Source organism: Schistocerca cancellata, chromosome 1 (assembly GCF_023864275.1).
Source record: "Schistocerca cancellata isolate TAMUIC-IGC-003103 chromosome 1, iqSchCanc2.1, whole genome shotgun sequence".
Taxonomy (NCBI): Eukaryota; Metazoa; Arthropoda; class Insecta; order Orthoptera; family Acrididae; genus Schistocerca; species Schistocerca cancellata.
The window spans coordinates 238,359,426-238,378,268 of NC_064626.1; the positions used below are offsets into that span (position 1 = coordinate 238,359,426).

The 18,843-nt window shown below is 46.0% G+C and overlaps 1 protein-coding gene across 1 annotated transcript in view; it reads left to right on the forward strand.

The window, feature by feature from the left end:
- LOC126166707 (protein tiptop) overlaps positions 1-18,843 on the forward strand; it is a 56,724-nt gene that overhangs the window by 16,283 nt on the left and 21,598 nt on the right. The window contains exon 2 of the mRNA XM_049920427.1: positions 16,708-17,044. Within this exon, the coding sequence (XP_049776384.1) occupies positions 16,708-17,044 (337 nt within the window). The remainder of the gene's footprint in view (positions 1-16,707; positions 17,045-18,843) is intronic.

An 18,843-nucleotide genomic window follows, 5' to 3' on the forward strand; every position in this document is an offset into this window, starting at 1 on the left:
GTTCATAAGCACGACAGGTGTTGTGGCCTTTACTGCGACGTAGGTCCCTTGTCTAAAATGTACCAGATCTCGAACCTTTGTCCTGTAAACAACGTCCGTGGTAAGCCCTCACGAACTGAAATCCAGCGGAGTCAGATCGGGAGACGGAGGGGCCCAAGCAATAGGACTGCACCCCATTCCAACTCAACGCTCAGAATACGTCTCATGGAGAAATGCGCTAACAACGCTGTGGTAAATGGAGGTTGGGAGGGGGCGCCGTCAGCTGGAAAATGACGTCAGAAGGCATCAGTGGAACTGCATAGAGAGCCAACGTGTCGTGACAGATAAGCCCTGTCACTAGCGTCATGCGCCATGCCGCTCAACGTTGTTCATTAAGTGGCGAGGATCAAATCTCGGAAAGTTTCTCTGCCGATTTCATATATGCATAACAACATAAAACATCGATATCTTTTGTTATAAGGATTTGTCTGTGTATGTCTCTAGCCCGGACACGCTGCATTTTAATGTCAACTACACGCCCCGGGTAGATGCGACAGCTTGTATTTTATGATAAGCTTATTGTCTGCCTATGCCTTACGTCTTCTCACGATCCCTTGGTTCGAAAGCTTGACTGTGATCATAATCAGTCCGACACATGACACATTTAAATGTATTTATGCGTTTTCAACCCAATTTTTCCCCATTTGTACAATCAGTAACAGTAAGCATTTTACATGACACTGGCAATTTTGGGTTAGATTACCAGTGTCGATAATTTAATGATAGCGAAGGAAAGCCTTCCAAACTATCGGTTACAGCAATTTTGTCCTTGTCTTGGATCGCAGACAAAAATGTGTCTGTGAGAGGGGTTTGGCTAGGTGTACCCTGTTGTACTTTTTTTTTTAAATACCTTTTGTACCCTACTCCGTAGAGAAACGACCAACTGAAAATCTCATTTCTTTCCAGCCAACCACCACTCAAGAAAGAGTCAAAGGGGCACCCAAATAGGATTACCTGGAAGGGGATTACCAGTTCCAGCATTTGCTTTACAACCAACGGAAACCTCGCATGAACCTTGATCAGAATGAGGGGATGGCAGTTAATTTTATTTCCGGTTAAATGCCCCCCAAATACAAAAATACAATGCTTAATGTCTCTTTGAGTCTGTTACAGCACTCAAGGGAGTGAACTCCATGATTTCCTCGACGTGCCGCCGTCACAGCGCTTTTTTTGTACCTTCTAAGGAGAGCAGGGCGGGATGCTGTACAGCTTGGTTCTTTTCAGTCCAGATATCTTGTTCTGACCTTAGACAGGTCATTGTCACCCAAAATCTATCTCCAGAATGTGAGAGTGAACATCAAAACACGGAAAAAAATAAGCTGTAGAAATCAACAGAAACCGCCTTGAGAACCATTGCAACAGTCTTCAGATCGTCAACTTTAGCTGTATCATACTCCGTCGCAGAATACTGTCGTTACACCTGACTAAACAATTCTCGCACTAAAATAACTGACACTCAATGAAGTAATGCGCCTCATCACAGAGAGTATTCGTCCCACAAACACGCACTGGCTGTCGGTTCTTAATGATATTCCACTACATCCATAAGAAGATTACAGTGATTGCTGAACTCGTGGACAGCGCAGAATCACCGATCCATTCAAGACTTTCATTATTAGGCCCCCCAGCGACTGAGGCCTACCAACAACATCATCGTGGCCACGACAGCTAGCTTGCAGAACAGTCATTTCAACATGCAAGACGCCTGGAACAATAATTGACAGGAAGAATCTTACTTGGTTCGTCAACTACTAACTAAAACTCCTTGAGCGATAGCAGGTTTCCGTGTACCTCGACAACCCTCGTGCGTACTGAATCGGATCAGAACTGACCGTGCCAGATGCGAAGCATTGCAACACCATTGGCGATGAAAGTCCTCTCCTCAAAATGACTGCGGGGAAGAGCAGAAAACTGTTCACCATATACTGTAGCATTTGCATGTTCCCTCAGAGCATTCAAAGGGGCAATGGGAGACCTACACAATTAGTCTGCAGGACTGTATTTAAAAAATGGGCTTATGGTTATGAACCTATTACGAACCTGAGATTGTGTGTATCCGTGTAGAAATGTACATATTTGTTATAGGTAGTTGTCTACTATTTTCTCCTGTCTTCATAAGATAAATAAATAAAGCTGGCAGTCGGGCAGAGGAGTTCCCAATCGGAACATTTGGGAGGGGATACCCAGTCCGATCATTCGTCTAGTGACGAAGGGAAACTTCCCGAAATCTTTATCAAAGCCGGCGGATTGGACCTATTTTTAAAATATTCCTTTGACCAAGTTGTCCACCGCCGCATGCCCACTTAAAAGAAGACAGAAGTAAAAAAAAATTCATGTAACTGTTTATCACATGGGAAAACAGCTCTGAAGTTACTGCGAGTGAGAGAAGTTCATGTTCATTAGGTCAGTGTATGATGTACACACTCCCAAGTGAGAGGGAAAAAACTTACTGTACAGTGACAGCCAGGGCGTATTGTCCTGTGAGCTGCAAATTCATATTGCCACAGCAGAAAAAAGAGAGAGAGAGAGAGAGAGAGAGAGAGAGATAGAGAGAGAGAGAGAGAGAGAGAGGCGCATATGTGTAAGGTAGGAAATTACCATAGTTCATTCTGCATACAGTATTTATCGAACTGAACAGAACCTAGATGGTGTACCAGTGATATGTAGCGATACGGTGATACTGAGAATAAGAGACTCTGTGAAACAAATTACCTGTTGAGACGATCTGGCATCTCAGTCCGTGTACACGGTATCAGTTTTTGTCTAAAACATTGTGAAAAAGTTCATGCCGAAGTCTTTAAGGTTTTTTTTTTTTTTTTTTTTGAGAAGGTATGAGAGAGTGCGCAAAGCAGGGTACAGGGAGCCGACCACGGAGTCGACTCAGACCGTATCGGCGCGGTAATAGGCAGCTAATGAAAGTAAAGCGAGCCCGCGATGGGTGGCGAGCAGCTGAATGAAGATGGAGTAGCTGCTCTTGATGGGCTTGTCAGTTAATAGAGCGCCGACTCAACTTCGCCTCCGTGAGGCGGCCGTGGAACTTTCCAATTGCGCCCTTGTCTTAACCGGCTGATTGCTCATTTGGATTTCAGCTCGCGGGTTTACGGAACCATAAGCTAATCTTTCACTCACTTGGGTGAATATTCGAAAATATACTGCCGGGCGTATGCCTTGGATAGCTGGAATTCCGTCAGTTGAGAAAGGGAGGGAGAGTTTGTGTCAAGAATGGCTGTGACTAATGTTATGTGCTCTTAACGCTCCTGTTGAGATTCCTTACTGGCTCAGTTATGCACCGTCGCTCTATGTCGAACTGATAGGATCGACAAATGTTTTACGAGACTGAAGGTCCAATTAGGAGTATGCCGGAACGAAAAGGCAGGGGCCTGCTTTCTAATTTTCATGTAGAAAGTGTAGAAGGCAAGGTCCTGCAGCCCAGAACGGATCTTTAATCTCTTGAGCCTTTTTGAACTGCACACTACTTCAGAACCACGCGTTATAAGCGCACGGCTCGACAGCCAAGAAGTTCAGAGCATGCTGCCCTATAATTAAAGGAATCTGAAAGGATACGAGCTTTCTGGTAATTACAAGGTCCCATCTCGCTGGTTTTCGTCGATAGGACAAGACGCCAAAGGATTTCAGCTTTTAATGTGGTTTTTGCGCGCCATGGCGACATGTTGTCCTTGTCTTCTCAAAGAAAACATTTCCGTTCTGGTTACACAGCAGGGCATTTACGAGACCTAAGAGAGAAAACGTCCTAGCTGCAGAAGACTGCGGATCGTATTGGGGGGGGGGGGGGGGGCTGAAGGGGATACTGGGAAATGGGAAAGTAAACTACACTTCTTAAGGGATGCATAAGATTTTTTTCACAGATAACTAGCTCCCTTTCATCTATTTTTACAGCGCAGGCCCTCCAGATTCTCGTATACAATAGTAGTAAATCGTTTCAAGACGCACTACACATGCTTCCGTTACACGCAAACTTTCGATGTAATGGCGCAGAATTTCGTTTGTATACGTTATCAGGAAAGAGATGTATGGTACAGTTGTTAACCCCTAGGGGCAACGTAGATGGAAACGAGTCTTTCCTTCGCTCACATAGACTCACGTGGGCGAGTGATTCCCTTCAAGCGTATCCGTTTTAGTGCTCGTAACTATCAGTATATACAGAACGCATCGAAAGCAGTGGGTAAATTTATCATTTATTTATTTATTTCTTACGTTGCAGCCTATTACTAGCGATTTGCGAACACATTGTAGTGATCCTGATCTGTTAACGTAGGCTTTGTTATCATTATGATAGAACATAATTGAAGTAATCCTTTTTGCGGTAGCTATAGATGTTTCTACTACTAATGAAGAGAGTAAATGAAATAAGATGTTGCCTGTACCCTGCACTATTCAGATAGCGCCAATGTTAGTGTCTATCTTACATACGGCCATTAACCTTCGTCACGAACTCGTATGCCGACTGTAGATGTAGATCTAAATGTTAAATCCGGTAGGCGGATCACCGTCATATCCTCCGTTTGCACTGACATTCATGCAGTGTCCGTTTATAAGGAAGTAAAAACTATCCGCTTTCATGTCAGATACTGTAAATGAAAGTTCCTTCCGCCAGCAATGGTCGAAGGAAGAAAGACTTCGCTGTAATCATCAGACAATAATGAGGTCATCAGAGACGGAACGTAAACGCCGTGTAAATCGTGGAAAACGTAATGTTGTCCTCGATGGTGAGTGTTCATTGGAGGTGAGGGTATCATCTGGTCGTTAAGTGAATGCCGTCGACCACTGCGTTGTAAGTGGTGAGCGGTAAGGCCTGTAATGTGGTGGCTCGGCACTCTCTTAACACTGTGGATCTCGGGATATTGAATTCCCTAACAATTACCGAAATGGAATGTCCCATGCGTCTAGCTCCACTACCGTTCGGTGTGCAAATTCTTTTGATTCCTCTCGTGCCTCACCGAGCGAGGTGGCGCAGTGGTTAGCACACTGGACTCGCATTCGGGAGGACGACGGTTCAATCCCGTCTCCAACCATCCTGATTTAGGTTTTCCGTGATTTCCCTAAATCGTTTCAGGCAAATGCCGGGATGGTTCCTTTGAAAGGGCACGGCCGATTTCCTTCCCAATGCTTCACTAACCCGAGCTTGGGCTCCGTCTCTAATGACCTCGTTGTCGACGGGACGTTAAACACTAACCACCTACCTACCTACCTCTCGTGCCTCCATAATCACGTCGGAAACCTTTTGACACGAATCACCTGATTGCAAATGACAGCTCCGCCAATCGCTTTTTTACACCATGCGTACGCGATACCGTAGGCATCTGTATATGTGCATATCGCTATCCCATGACTTCTGCCACCTCATTGGTATATTTACGTTCTTGGTTTTGAATTTTTGTCCATAGTAGTTCAGGATAGGACCACATCGGGTTATTATGTCTATTTTTTTCTGTACTTGTAGGAAAATTGTGGAAACATAACGTTGTCCTCGGTGGTGAGTGTTCATCGGAGGTGAGGTTATCACCTGGAGTGCCCCTGAGAAGTGTGGTAGGTCCGCTGTTGTTTTCTATCTACATAAATGATCTTCTGGATAGGGTGGATAGCAATGTGCGGTTGTTTGCTGATGATGGTGTGGTGTACGAGAAGGTGTCGTAGTTGAGTGACTGTAGGAGGATACAAGATGACTTGGACAGGATTTGTGATTAGTGTAAAGAATGGCAGCTAACTCTAAATATAGATAAATGTAAATTAATGCAGATGAATAGGAAAAAGAATCCCGTAATGTTTGAATACTCCATTAGTAGTGTAGCGCTTGACACAGTCACGTCGATTAAATATTTGGGCGTAACACTGCAGAGCGATATGAAGTGGGACAAGCATGTAATGGCAGTTGTGGGGAAGGCGGATAGTCGTCTTCGGTTCATTGGTAGAATTTTGGGAAGATGTGGTTCATCTGTAAAGGAGACCGCTTATAGTACGCTGGTGCGACCTATTCTTGAGTACTGCTCGAGCGTTTGGGATCCCTATCAGGTCGGACTGAGGGAGGATTCAGAGGCGGGCTGCTAGATTTGTTACTGGTAGGTTTGATCATCACGCGAGTGTTACGGAAATGCTTCAGGAACTCGGGTGGGAGTCTCTGGAGGAAAGGAGGCGTTCTTTTCGTGAATCGCTACTGAGGAAATTTAGAGAAGCAGCATTTGAGGCTGGCTGCAGTACAATTTTACTGCCGCCAACTTATATTTCGCGGAAAGGCCACAAAGATAAGATAAGAGAGATTAGGGCTCCTACAGAGGCATATAGGCAGTCATTTTTCCCTCGTTCTGTTTGGGAGTGGAACAGGGAGAGAAGATGCTAGTTCTGGTACGAGGTACCCTCCGCCACGCACCGTATGGTGGAGTACGGAGTATGTATGTAGATGTAGATGTAGACTGCGTGCTTGTCCTCTAGAATGCGACTTCAGCGTGTTACCAGCTCATCACCCCTTTCGTGTAACAGCATTCGAATCGACTCTCTTCGGAGCGGTAACAGCTGCACTAGAGTGTTTAGCATCTCACCAACGGAGGTGGCCTGACGTAACAGGGGCTCCAATATTTCTTTGGCAGGCACATTCGCACGGCTCTTTTCTTTACCTCCGGGCAGGCGGGTGATTACGCCGGGCAGAGGTTACGCTCTTCTCGTTTATTTGTTACTCGGTGCCTCGGGAACCCTGGGACGGACGGGATTAATAGAGAAGCGTCAGCCACCTGTAGCTGTCACGGCGTGAAAGAGAGCCTCACTTAAACAGCGCGGGGCCCTTCTGGAAGGCGCCGGCTGCAGGGGCCTCGTTAAGGTGTTTTGGCGGCAGCCGCTGCGCGTGTCCGCCTGCCCGCCGGCCACTTAGCCGCTCCTTTGAGCCGCGCCGGCCCGGGGTCAGCGTTAACGCGCCGATGCACTTTTTTACCCCCTTTTCCCTGGCTGCCAGAGCGCGCTTCTTGTCGCTAATTACCGCGAGGGTGTCGCGGCCGGATCCGCTGAATGGGGCGGCCGGGCAAAAAGCGAGCTTCCGCCTGTGTTTCGACGGACGATTTGCCGCGCTCGCGGCCCCCTCTGGCCGCGTAGCGATGCCCTGCGGACGTGACAGCGCTATGCCGCAGTGGGCCGCTAACGCGCCGTGCCTGGCCAGCTCTCGCAGCGGGGGTCGGCTCCCGACTACGCCTCGCACCGGAGTACCCAGCACGAGAGTCGCCTACCTCATCATGTCGGCCGCTGCGAACACCATACCGGCCTCACTTTTTATCCAGATTTCACCTTCGAAAAGCTGCGGTGCGGCTTACATCCGCTACCACCTCTTTTTACATATCCTTGCTCTAAAACAAAGCCGACCTGGGTGGCCGAGCGGTTCTAGGCGCTACAGTCTGGAACCGCGCGACCGCTACGGTCGCAAAGTTCGAATCCTGCCTCGGGCGTGGATGTGTGTGATGCCCTTAGGTTAGTTAGGTTTAATAGTTCTAAGTTCTAGGGGACTTATGACCTCAGAAGTTAAGTCCCATAGTGCTCAGAGCCATCTGAATTTCTAAAACAAATTGCGCTCATTAGAAAAAGTTCAGTTAGCATCTGTAACCGAAACTGGCGGCAAGGGATTTTATTACGCAAAACTGCAAACTTTTACCGGTATTTTATTGGCGTAAATATTGTATTGATCTACCAATATTGTTTCTTTACCTTGTAATCAGTTTCACTTTGGTACAGGTACTGGTACTGACTTGTGACGATATGAACGACAATTTGATGCAGATACGATGCGAGCTTCAAACATACGTTAAACCAAAACCTCAACTAACAGAGAGGCCGGAAGAAAGTATGGACAGGACGAATCTAAAGTGCGACTTTGGGTTGCTTCAGAGCAAAAACGGGAGAAGACAATGTCAACGAGAAAATCGTTCAGGTGACCGAAATGTGGCAAATGTCTGGGGCTTGAAGCTGAGGTTCTTTGCTCTGTGCAAGATAAGAGGAAAGATGGGATGCGTTTCGAATCGAAGGACTTGGAAATCGCGAGTCTTGAACGTGCGCCAAGGAAAAATGGTTCAAATGGCTCTGAGCACTATGGGACTTAACATCTGAGGTCATCGGTCCCCTAGACTTAGAACTACTTAAACCTAACTAAACTAAGAACATCAGACAAATCCATGCTCGAGGCAGGATTCGAACCTGCGACCGTAGCAGGAGCGCGTTTCCGGATTGAAGCGCCTAGAACCGCTCGGCCACCCCGGCCGGCTGCGCCAAAGAGAACTTCGCGCGAGTATTTGTTGGTGTCGTCAGTTTCTGCGGACAAATGGTCTTACTCCCAGGCAAAGTACCATACTAGCATAGAAAATGCTAGCATAGAAGAAAGGTAACTCATACCCTTTGCAGTAGATTCACAATGCTGACGGAGCGGCAGTATGATTGACTAGCAGACCATAATGACACTAGACCTGAAAGGGGGCACAAAGTATACTATTAAGAGGAACCGGGAATGACGAAGTAAAGTAAATGTTATATTCGCTGTTGCAGCCAATTGGGGAAAGTACTGTCCTTATGTCATTCTGAAAACGAAAACTATATGCAAAGGAAACGTTTCCTAGGGCTTAGAGATTTGTTGCCGAGAAAAGGGCTGGCTGAAAATGCAACTGATTGTCGACTGGCTGTCTACTGTTTGGAATGGCAGACGTGGGGCATTCATTGCTAAGAGGGTGAAGCTAGTGGCAAATTACTATCGAACCAATAAGGTAACTGGCGTTCGTGAAACCGAATCTTCTGTGCACTAGCACGTTAAAGCGTCTGCTGCCATCGAACTTCACGAATAACAGCCTCCCAATTAATCTGGCTGGGCCACGTTGTCGAAGGGCGAGTGAAGCCCTAGCGGTAAACATCAGTCGTCTCATTGTCATTGTGGTAAGTGGACCAAGTTATACAAGCCGATAAACTGCTGCGACCCCTTCTCTTTTTGCCATTTACATCGTTGTCCAAAATCGAAGAATCAGATGAGTGACAACAAGTACACAGCGCGCTGGTAAGAAGGTCATTTGTTATGAATGAGCCATAATCTTGAAGAGGTGAGTATGTTTTGCTGTCTCGGAAGTAGAGCAGATCAAGAAGGAACATTCACGGAAGGCGTAGTAGCAAGCACAGCGCAAGCATCGTTATTACGTACAAAGAATGGTGGTGACGCCTTTTTACCAGGAAAAGGTTCGTGAAAAGGAGTGTTTGGGGCACGGAATAAAACATGGGCAGTGGAGAAGACAGAAGTGAAACGATTACAGTGGTCTGAAATCTGGTGTTAAAGAAGACTGCTAAAGATCATCTGACTTGATGGAGAAAGGAATAAAGATCTACTAATACGAGTCAACGAGAAAAACTTTAGTGATAAAAAACTAAATGAATCAGAAAGAGAGACTAGCGGGTTGTATATTACATGCGTTACTACTGAAAATCATATTTACAGGTATGGTGGAAGGTAACAGTCATAGGGTAGGCTTAGATACGAGTGCATAAGGGATCATTGATGATGTAGGATGCATGACTATGCTGAAATGAGTAGGATAAGAACCAAGCGACACGACCTGAGAACTGAATCAATAACTCCGTCGCTCTCTAAAAAAAAATACGCTCGGCATCGCTCTGTGACAATAATAGATACTAAAGCTGGTATTCTAGGTAATTAAAGCGGAAGCTCAAATTTATCGAGAAACATGTGTAACATGATATCGTAAGAATTCTTTGAAATAGATTCTTCTTCAGGTAACGTTACCAGATACTACGCTGTGCTTAGGATTCGGCGTGTACAGCTGTCGTTTCCCTCTTAGTTTTGTCTGCTTACAGTAATGCCTCAAATATTCTCGTCAGGCGTTGATTCCCAGAACAGTGTTGCTGGATACTGACAACCACAATAGTTATTGTTTCATGTACTGTATCTAGGAGAAATTGGTGGATGCCTTTCTCGGCAGTGTTCGTACATCAGTTGCCTGATACTGACAATGCTTGGCAGTATACGCAATCCCCAATACAGTAAACTTCCATTGCACCTGTGGCGCTAAATGTCGTTGAAAGAAGGACAAAGTAGCGGTATTGTTTTGCGAACTGATTTATACTCATCCTTTTTTGATATGTTTGCGTTCTGACATCGACTGCAATGAACTTACATCTCTTTATATTTTCCGCGAAGACGAGAGCACTTTTTCAGTTTCGCACGAACGACTCCAGACTGCTGCGGGACTGAGCGCCCAGTGAAATGCGATGCTACCGGATTTGTCGGATGTAGAAATGACAGAGAGGCGTTGCCTTGCCGTGGGATTAGGAGCATCAGGTCGCAGCGGGTCCCGGCGTCGCAGATCACCGCCTCAGATCTCCTTACCTCTGGGTGCGCCCGGTGACTCATCAGCGCCTTCATTCTGACGTCACTCGGTCTTTTCCCCGAGTCTTCGGCCGAGCGTTCATTAATCTTATTCATGTCTCTGAATGTTTCCTGATTCACCGTGACCTTCTCCTGTCTGTCACGTAGAACTACGAAACTAATCGTTTTGTAGCGAACTCAATGTGAATCTGTCAGACAGTTCTATGCCAAGTTCTTGAAGGAAGTTACTTTCCTGCAAAAGCGTTTATTTCCAAATAAGCAACTGCGTTCGCAGGATAATGACGTCCTCAAACGATTCTTTTTATTTTATTTTCGGACGAAATTCGTTTTACGAAAAACACCATTACTATCCTCGTCATCTTCATGTTGGACCATGCTGCCAGTTTCATTCAAATATGATATCTGAGGTCATTCGCCCATGTGTTCCCCAGCCACAATATCTTCGAAGAGTTAATTTTAGACGGAGTCCTTCTGTCAGCCCTTAGGTATGTGATTCATAAGAACTACTTGCAACAATTGCTTTTTTTCATTCTTGTACTTTTTCAGTTGTTTCGAATATCTTATATTGCTGTATCCTGTGTTCGTTTCGTATTTCCCTCTGAGTAGATCCAGCCCTCCTAAGGAATTTCATTTCCATTGTTTCAGTTTTGTATTATTCAGACCGAAAACTGGTCTCATGTTGCTCTCCACGATAGTCTATACTGTGCAAGACTCTGTGAAAATTTTGCAACGCACATCCATTTAAACCTGCTTACGGCAGTGTAATTTTGTCTCCCTCTTCAATACTTAGCCCGTTCGCCCTATAATAACTATACTAATACTTGAAGCCTCAGGACGTTTTCAAACGACCGATCCATAACATCTCTCCCCAGTTCTATTAAATACATCCTCATTAGTAATCCAATATACCCACATAATCTTCAGTATTCTTTTGCAGCACCGCATTTAGAAAGGCTGTGTCCTTTTCTATTCTGAACTGTTTATCGCTCACGTTTCACTTCCGTACAAGGCTACACACGGCAGACAAATACCTTCAGAAAATACTTCCTAGCACATACATTTTTATTCCATACTATCAGAGAGTCAGGCTTCGCCCGTGTACGTATTTTTTTCAGTGTTCTATTAGCCCATCTCTCTGTATACTGTATACCTCGTACCTCACCCTCGCTATCTGACCATCTCCTCCCCCTTCTCTCTCCACGTTGTCATTCTCACCCCATAGGAGTCTGTGCGGTTCTTAACACTCGTAGTATTTCTTTCCAGATCGTAACTAATATGTGTACCGAAGTTGGCTGAAATCGTCCCATGTGTTTAGGATTAGCTTTTTACCCGTGGCTTTCCCGCGTACGCAGATATCAAATATCTTACACGTGTATTTAACGAATTTCACACATATCTGAACACATACTACACCTGTATCTGTAGCGAATTTCTCCCTACAGTTTCATTTTTACACAGCTTATCTCCTTATCTATGTTTCGTGCAATTATATATTTTTGTAGGTACATTCAGCGAAATGTGTGGATACTGTCTGCGAAATGAGTTGCGAATAGAGTTAGTAGTAAGAAATTAATAAATTTTAACGTCAGCTTAATGATGCAGCTTTGCCGCATTATGGGTATTCACTCGGCACTGGCTACATTGCTTTTTCACCCCTACCCGCACCCCTTGGATAGTAGATGTTTCTTACCACCACAGCGATTATTTACAGACAATAAACCAGTCACAGGACTGGAGACCACAAGAACAACAACAACAACAAGAAGTGATATGTGCATCACGTTGGGTTGAAATCGGTGCATCACGTTGGGTTGAAATCGGTCAAGTATTTTCGGAGGAGATGTGGAACGTACACATAAATACACGGCAAGCATTTTTATAGTGTGCAACGACTAACAAATTTCTCTTTTTCAGAAACGCTTGCCTTCCTGTTACCCATTCGCATTTGATATGTTCTCTACTCGGCCATCATTAGTTATTTTGCACCCCAGTTAACAAAATTCTACTACTTTCAGTTTATTACTTTCCAATCGAATGCCCTCAGCATCCCCTGATTTAATTCGACTACATTCCACTGCTGCTTTACTCTTTTTGGTATCCGTCCTCTAAATTGCAGTATTGAAAAGTAAAAATGCGTGACACACTTCCAGTTTTAGTGTTGTGTAGTGTTGATAAGTACAGGGTGGCGCACGAAATGTGTTACCATTTAGTTTTAGAATATAATCTCTATTGTCAATACAATCTGAAAGGAACATATAATACAATGAAGAGTCGTCCATGGAGATTTGTTCTTACTCAGCACATGCTCAATATGTCCACCATTTCGTTTCCTAACTTCCTTCAAACGAACACTGAAGTTAGTGTTAACCTTACGGCACATGTCTTCCGTAATTTCATTGCAAACTTGAAGAATAAGTCTTCTGAGCTCCATTAAATCACGTGGGCGTTTCGGGAAAATTTTTTCCTTTAGGTACCCCCAAAGAAAAAAGTCACATGGATTAAGGTCTGGACTATTGGGGGGCCAATTTTGTCCGTCATTGAAGCGACCTGGAAACCTGAGTGAAATGATCCGCATGTCGAAATGCTTGTGTAAAAACACCAACACGGTGTTTGCAGTATGTGGCCTTGCTCCATCTTGCATGAACCACTGCGTATTGAAGGGCAAGGCAGTAGCAAGAAGCTGTGGAATTTAATGGAGCTCAGAAGACTTATTCTTCAAGCTTGCAGTGAAATTACGGAAGACATGTGCCGTAGAGTAATCACTAACTACAGTGATCGTTTGAAGGAAGTTAGGAAACGAAACGGTGGACATATTGAGCATGTGCTGAGTTAGAACAAATCTCCATGGACGGCTCTTCATTGTAGTATATGTTCCTTTCAGATTGTATTGACATTAAAGTTTATATTCAAAAACAAAATGGTAACACGTTTCGTGCGCCACCCTGTATATTGCTCTTAAGATGTTGTCTAGACTGTGGAAATCGGTATAAGACCACGTTTGGGGAAAAAAGTAACGTTCTTCAACGTCTCGACGAGAGAATAACACGAAAGTACAGTTAAAACTGTCGTCATCGTGGCCACCGAAAGGGTAGCGAAACGGTCCAACGGCCGAGTATGTGGCGGAACGTACTCGCGCGTGACTTGCAGGTCCCTCCCAGATGAACACTCAGAAATTACAACTCATCACGTTTGATTACCTGCTCGCAGCTGGAGTCATAGTGTCTCCAGAGTGCGGGAGAAAAAGATGCGAAACCCCGGCTGGCTAATTTGCTGACAATGGCACGCCCACGGAGCGGCCAGTGGCAGCCATCCATGAAGCGTGCACGCGGGGCTGTTTGCCGCGACAACTTGCCCGGAGCTGCCCGCTTTTTCCGACGCTCCACGGCCGCTGTAGAGACATCGGCGCCTCTGTTCGGCGACTGCGGAACGGCACTTTTTTATGGTTCGGAAGAAACGCGCCACAGTATGCTCGCTAATGCTCGGACAACGGTAGCTGCAGCGCAGGCAATTTCTTTTCCCGTTTTATTCTCGCCGAGCTGCCACTGCATTCTGTACTTCGAGGACGTGCTGTTTGCGCGAAGGACAATGGGGCAGCATAAGCTGCTGTGTTTGTTCCATTTTCGCCTTTGATCGCATGCAGTTCTAGCAGTAACATGTGAAGATAGAATTTTATCTGTGTACATATCACAAAAAAGTAACACACACTGTAAAAATAAAACAAGAAAACAATGGATGAACGGAAACCAGACGTGGAATTAATCTGATGCGTCCTGATTTGTGAATTCCACAACGTCTGGATCGCCATCTCTCAATCTGACTCTACTAATTGTAGTTGAGACAGGTAGACTTTTTGTAATTATTAATAGCATCGTAATATGCACTCTTAGGCTGTACGGCGCTGCCTGTAGATCCGATATAAGTTCCTCGCATACGTACAATCGAGGTGGTAAACTCTGGTGTCACTTGCGAACGCTTATTGCCAAAAATTCGATCATATGGGGTATCATCTGAAGTATGTGATTTTTTTTATGGGGGGGGGGGGGGCTTTTACTGTACGAAATCCTGATGATTTAACCTACATTCTTGTCTCTTCTGTCCAAAAGCATCATGTTGCTCTTCCTGCAATCATTTCAGATATCAAACTTTTCAAATCGATTTTTTATTTTACTTCACTCTGAAGCTCACTGTACACGTCGAAGATGTGGTGGTGTAGAGTTGTTTCCATTAGATTAGCAGACCAGGGATGTTGGCTCTGTTGAAATACAGGATGTACGGAAATTTCCATTACGAACTGCTAGACTTGTAGAGGAGAGTGATTAGATGCTATTTTGAACTGAAACCAATGTGCGGAACCGTTCCATTTCTGTGCTACAAACATTTGGAAACATGTTGGTAACGTGACCACTTTTACAAGTAATTGATTATACGTGACCCAGTACGTCATTTATTTTATAGTTCCACTCATTAATAGCCATATAAATCGCTCGTGCGTCCGTGTATGCGAGGGAGTCGGTCGTTGTGGAGAGCGATCTTGATAAAGGCTCTACCATTACCGTGAGCTTCACCATTCTGAAGGATGACGTCTACGTATTCTGCAAACGTGTACTCAACTCTGGCTCTCACAGACAGGTGAACGAGAAACGAACGTGGTCAGAGAGGTAGGATGGAGTCAAATGACATCAGGCGACCCGATGTAACCATCCCCCACCACGACTACCGTGTTGCATACCTACCTAGTAAATGTGTTTTCAGATGGCTGCAACATGTAAACATTTCCGGATATGGGTTCTTGTTCAAAGTATTGTGCACTCTTAAAGTCCCAGAAGTCTGTAATGGAAATTGCCGGCCGAAGTGGCCAAGCGGTTCTAGGCGCTACAGTCTGGAACCGCGCGACCGCTACAGTCGCAGGTTCGAATCCTGCCTCGGGCATGGATGTGTGTGATGTCCTTAGGTTAGTCAGGTTTAAGTAGTTCTAAGTTCTAGGGGACTGATGACCTCAGAAATTAAGTCCCATAGTGCTCAGAGCCATTTGAACCATTTTGTAATGGAAATTTCCGAACACCCTGTATAGTTAGTTAAATGAGCTTTGGTCTTCCCCTGGCCTTATAATTACCAAGAGCATTATATAACCAATCTAGGGGGCCGTATCTTGATGAAGGCAATGTGGACGGACTCGTACAGTAGTTCATACGTTGCTATATCGTTGGATGCTAACAGGTTTTGGAGGCTGCTTGGGAACTGATGGCCAAGAGCCTGAAGACTGAACATTGATGTGACACGCTTACAGAGGACATCGAAAAAATATGCAGCAATGACTTTAATGAACTGCACGCGCCTGCTTTTCAGCCAGTACTGGCGGTTGCCGCATCAGAGAATGTCCATATTTTAGCATTTGTATTGCGTGCGCCCCTGGTAACTGAGTGGTAGCCCGGCACACAGATTTGCCGGCACGGGAGCTCAGCGTGCTCGGTCAGAGGTTTAGCTACCCTATGTAATAAAAAAAAACTGAGTGAATGGATCAACAAAGAACCTGAACGGCTGTCATCGGACGTCCGCCACGAACAAATTCATCGACCAATATACAGCAAAATTAGATTAAAAAAAAAAAATCTGGTCAGCGCGACGGAATGTCGTACCTAACGAGCCGGGTTCAATTCCCGGCTGGTTAGTAGATTTTCTCCGCTCAGGGACTGGGTGTTGTGTTGTCCTTATCATCATCATATCATCCCCATCGACACGCAAGTCGCCGAAGCGGCGTCAACTCGGAAGACTTGCACCAGGCGAACGGTCTACCCGACGGGAGGCCCTAGCTACACGGCATTTCCATTTGTATTGCGAGTTAAAAACTTGGAGAGATGTTCTGTCCATTAATGTGTGTCTGTTTTCCGTATTCCTTGTATTTTTCATGCTACCGTATTCGTAAACCCCGAAGGTACTTATGAATAATTATGTATACTAGGATCGGCCGGCCGGTGTGGCCGAGCGGTTCTAGGCGCTTCAGTCTGGAACCCCGTGACCACTACGGTCGCAGGTTCGAATCCTGCCTCGGGCATGGATGTGTGTGATGTCCTTAGGTTAGTTAGGTTTAAGTAGTTCTAAGTTCTAGGGGACTGATGACCTCAGATGTTGAGTCTCATAGTGCTCAGAGCCATTTGAACCATACTAGGATCCAGAATGCTCAATCTGGCTATCAGCTAAACTACTGAGTACTAAAAAAAGTAATAGCGATACTTGCCTCTGCGTTGACTGTGTCTCTCTGATATGGTGAGTAATGCGTGTCTGTCGTGCTGTTACAGGGGAAGGCGGTGAGGGCGTGGTGGGAGGCGCAGGTGCGGCGGGCCCCGACAGCCCCGGAAGTAAGGCCGGCGGGGGCGGCGCCAGCTGCTCCGAGTCCGCGGGCTCCGCGTCGCCAGACCGCGACGCCGACGCCGCCTCCGACTGTTGCAGCCCCGAGCCGGAGGCAGACCAAGAGCCGGAGGCCGAGGTGGACGGCGACGCCGACGCCGACCACGAGAGGGACTCTGAGCAGGGCGCCGACGCCGACGCCGATGCGGACGCCGAGCACGAGGCCGACGCCGACGGCGACGGCGACGCCGCCTCGCCAGACCCGCTGCATCTCGCCACAGCGCACAGGTGAGCCTTATCCTTGCGCCATCAGTCTCCTGACTGGTTTGATACGGCCCGCTCAAATTTATCTCCCGTGCCAACCTGTTCGTCTCAGAATACCACCCACACAAGCGTCGTCATTTATTTATAGAACGTGTTCCAATCTCTGTCGTCTTCCACAGTTTTTACTCTAGTACCATGAAAGTACACGTTCCAGTCACACTAATGTGACCACCTGCTACAATGGACGTCAGAGTGCAATAACCACTCACAGGTGGCAGCACTAGCAGTGGAGGGTTCACAAAGTGTGTTGGGGGGACGCAGACAAAAGTGCAATCGTTCCAGTAAAGCGGAAACTGAGCGATTTATCAGACGTATTAAAAAACTAAAAACCCGCCTCGATTGCGAAAAAAGCACCTAGTGTTAACCCAGGTTTCGGCGTAGATAACTACACCTTCTTCAGAACAACAATAAAACCCACTAGTGCCTAAGAAGGCCTTTGTCAATGATTAAAAGAACACCATAGCTATATACTTATAAACGAAAAAGAAAAGGAAAACACAAACAATACATACGTACGAAGTCAAAACCATTACTTAACTTAACAGTGTACGCTCCACCTCACACCAGCCTGTTCGATGGGCCATGACCCGCCATAAACTGCAGCTACAAATGGTCGCTCACTTACAAGCCCTAGCTGCAGTTTATGGCGGGTCATGACCCATCGAACATAGGCCGGTGTGAGGTAGAGCGTACACTATTAAGTTAAGTAATGGTTTTGACTTCGTACATATCTACTGTTCGTGTTTTCCTTTTCTTTTTCGTTTATAAGTATACAGCTATGGTGTTCTTTTAATCACTGACAAAGGTCTTCTTAGGCACTAGTGGGTTTTATTGTTGTTCTGAAGAAGGTGTAGTTATCTACACCGAAACCTGGGTTAGCACTAGGTGCTTTTTTCGCAATCGAGGCGGGTTTTTAATTTCTTAATATATTAACCAACGATTGCTGACGCGCTGCGATGTTGAAAGTTCTTAAATTTATCAGACGTCCAAAAGTGGATGGTCATTGTCTTTCGAGTCAAGGGTGGAAGCACTTCCGAAACGGCTACGTCTGTAAGCTGTTCGCGTGCATGACAAGATGGCACTATCCAAAACCAGCATCGAGGCAACTTTAATGATGACAAGGGTGAACGACGGCAAGAGTGATGTATACGAGCGCTGAGTGATGTATACGAGCATCTGACCACCAAAATGAACCAAGTGGGTAGGAACACGGTCTGCTCAACCACCACACAGCGAACGTTGCTGCGCATGGGCCTTTTCGTGCGTACATGCTGACTGCTGATCATCGACACAACCTGAGGTCCACTGAGTGGCGACAAGTGGTCTTTTTAGACGAGTCACGTTTTATGCTCCATCGGACAGACGGCTCTGGGCGTGTACAGCATGAAACATCTCAAAGCAAACACTCTCCGACATTCGTCGGACGTGTCCAGTCTGGGGGCGGGAGTGTCATGGACGTCGTCGCTCCGGACGGCACAGTGATTCAGTTGTGCTGTTACAGGGGAAGGCGGTGAGGGCGTGGTGGGAGATGCGGGGGTGGCGGAGACTGTGTCCGCCCCTACATGCACTTTGTTTTACCTCGGCACGAGGACAACGTAGGACTATCCAAACTGTCTCACAGCTCACAGTGTACGCGCGTGTTTCGAAAATCATCAGGATACGTTCACCGTACTCACGTAGCCAGCAGACTCCCCGGATTTAAACACAATCTAGAGTCTGCAGGACAACCTCGATTGCCCTGTTCGCGCCATGGATCCTCGACC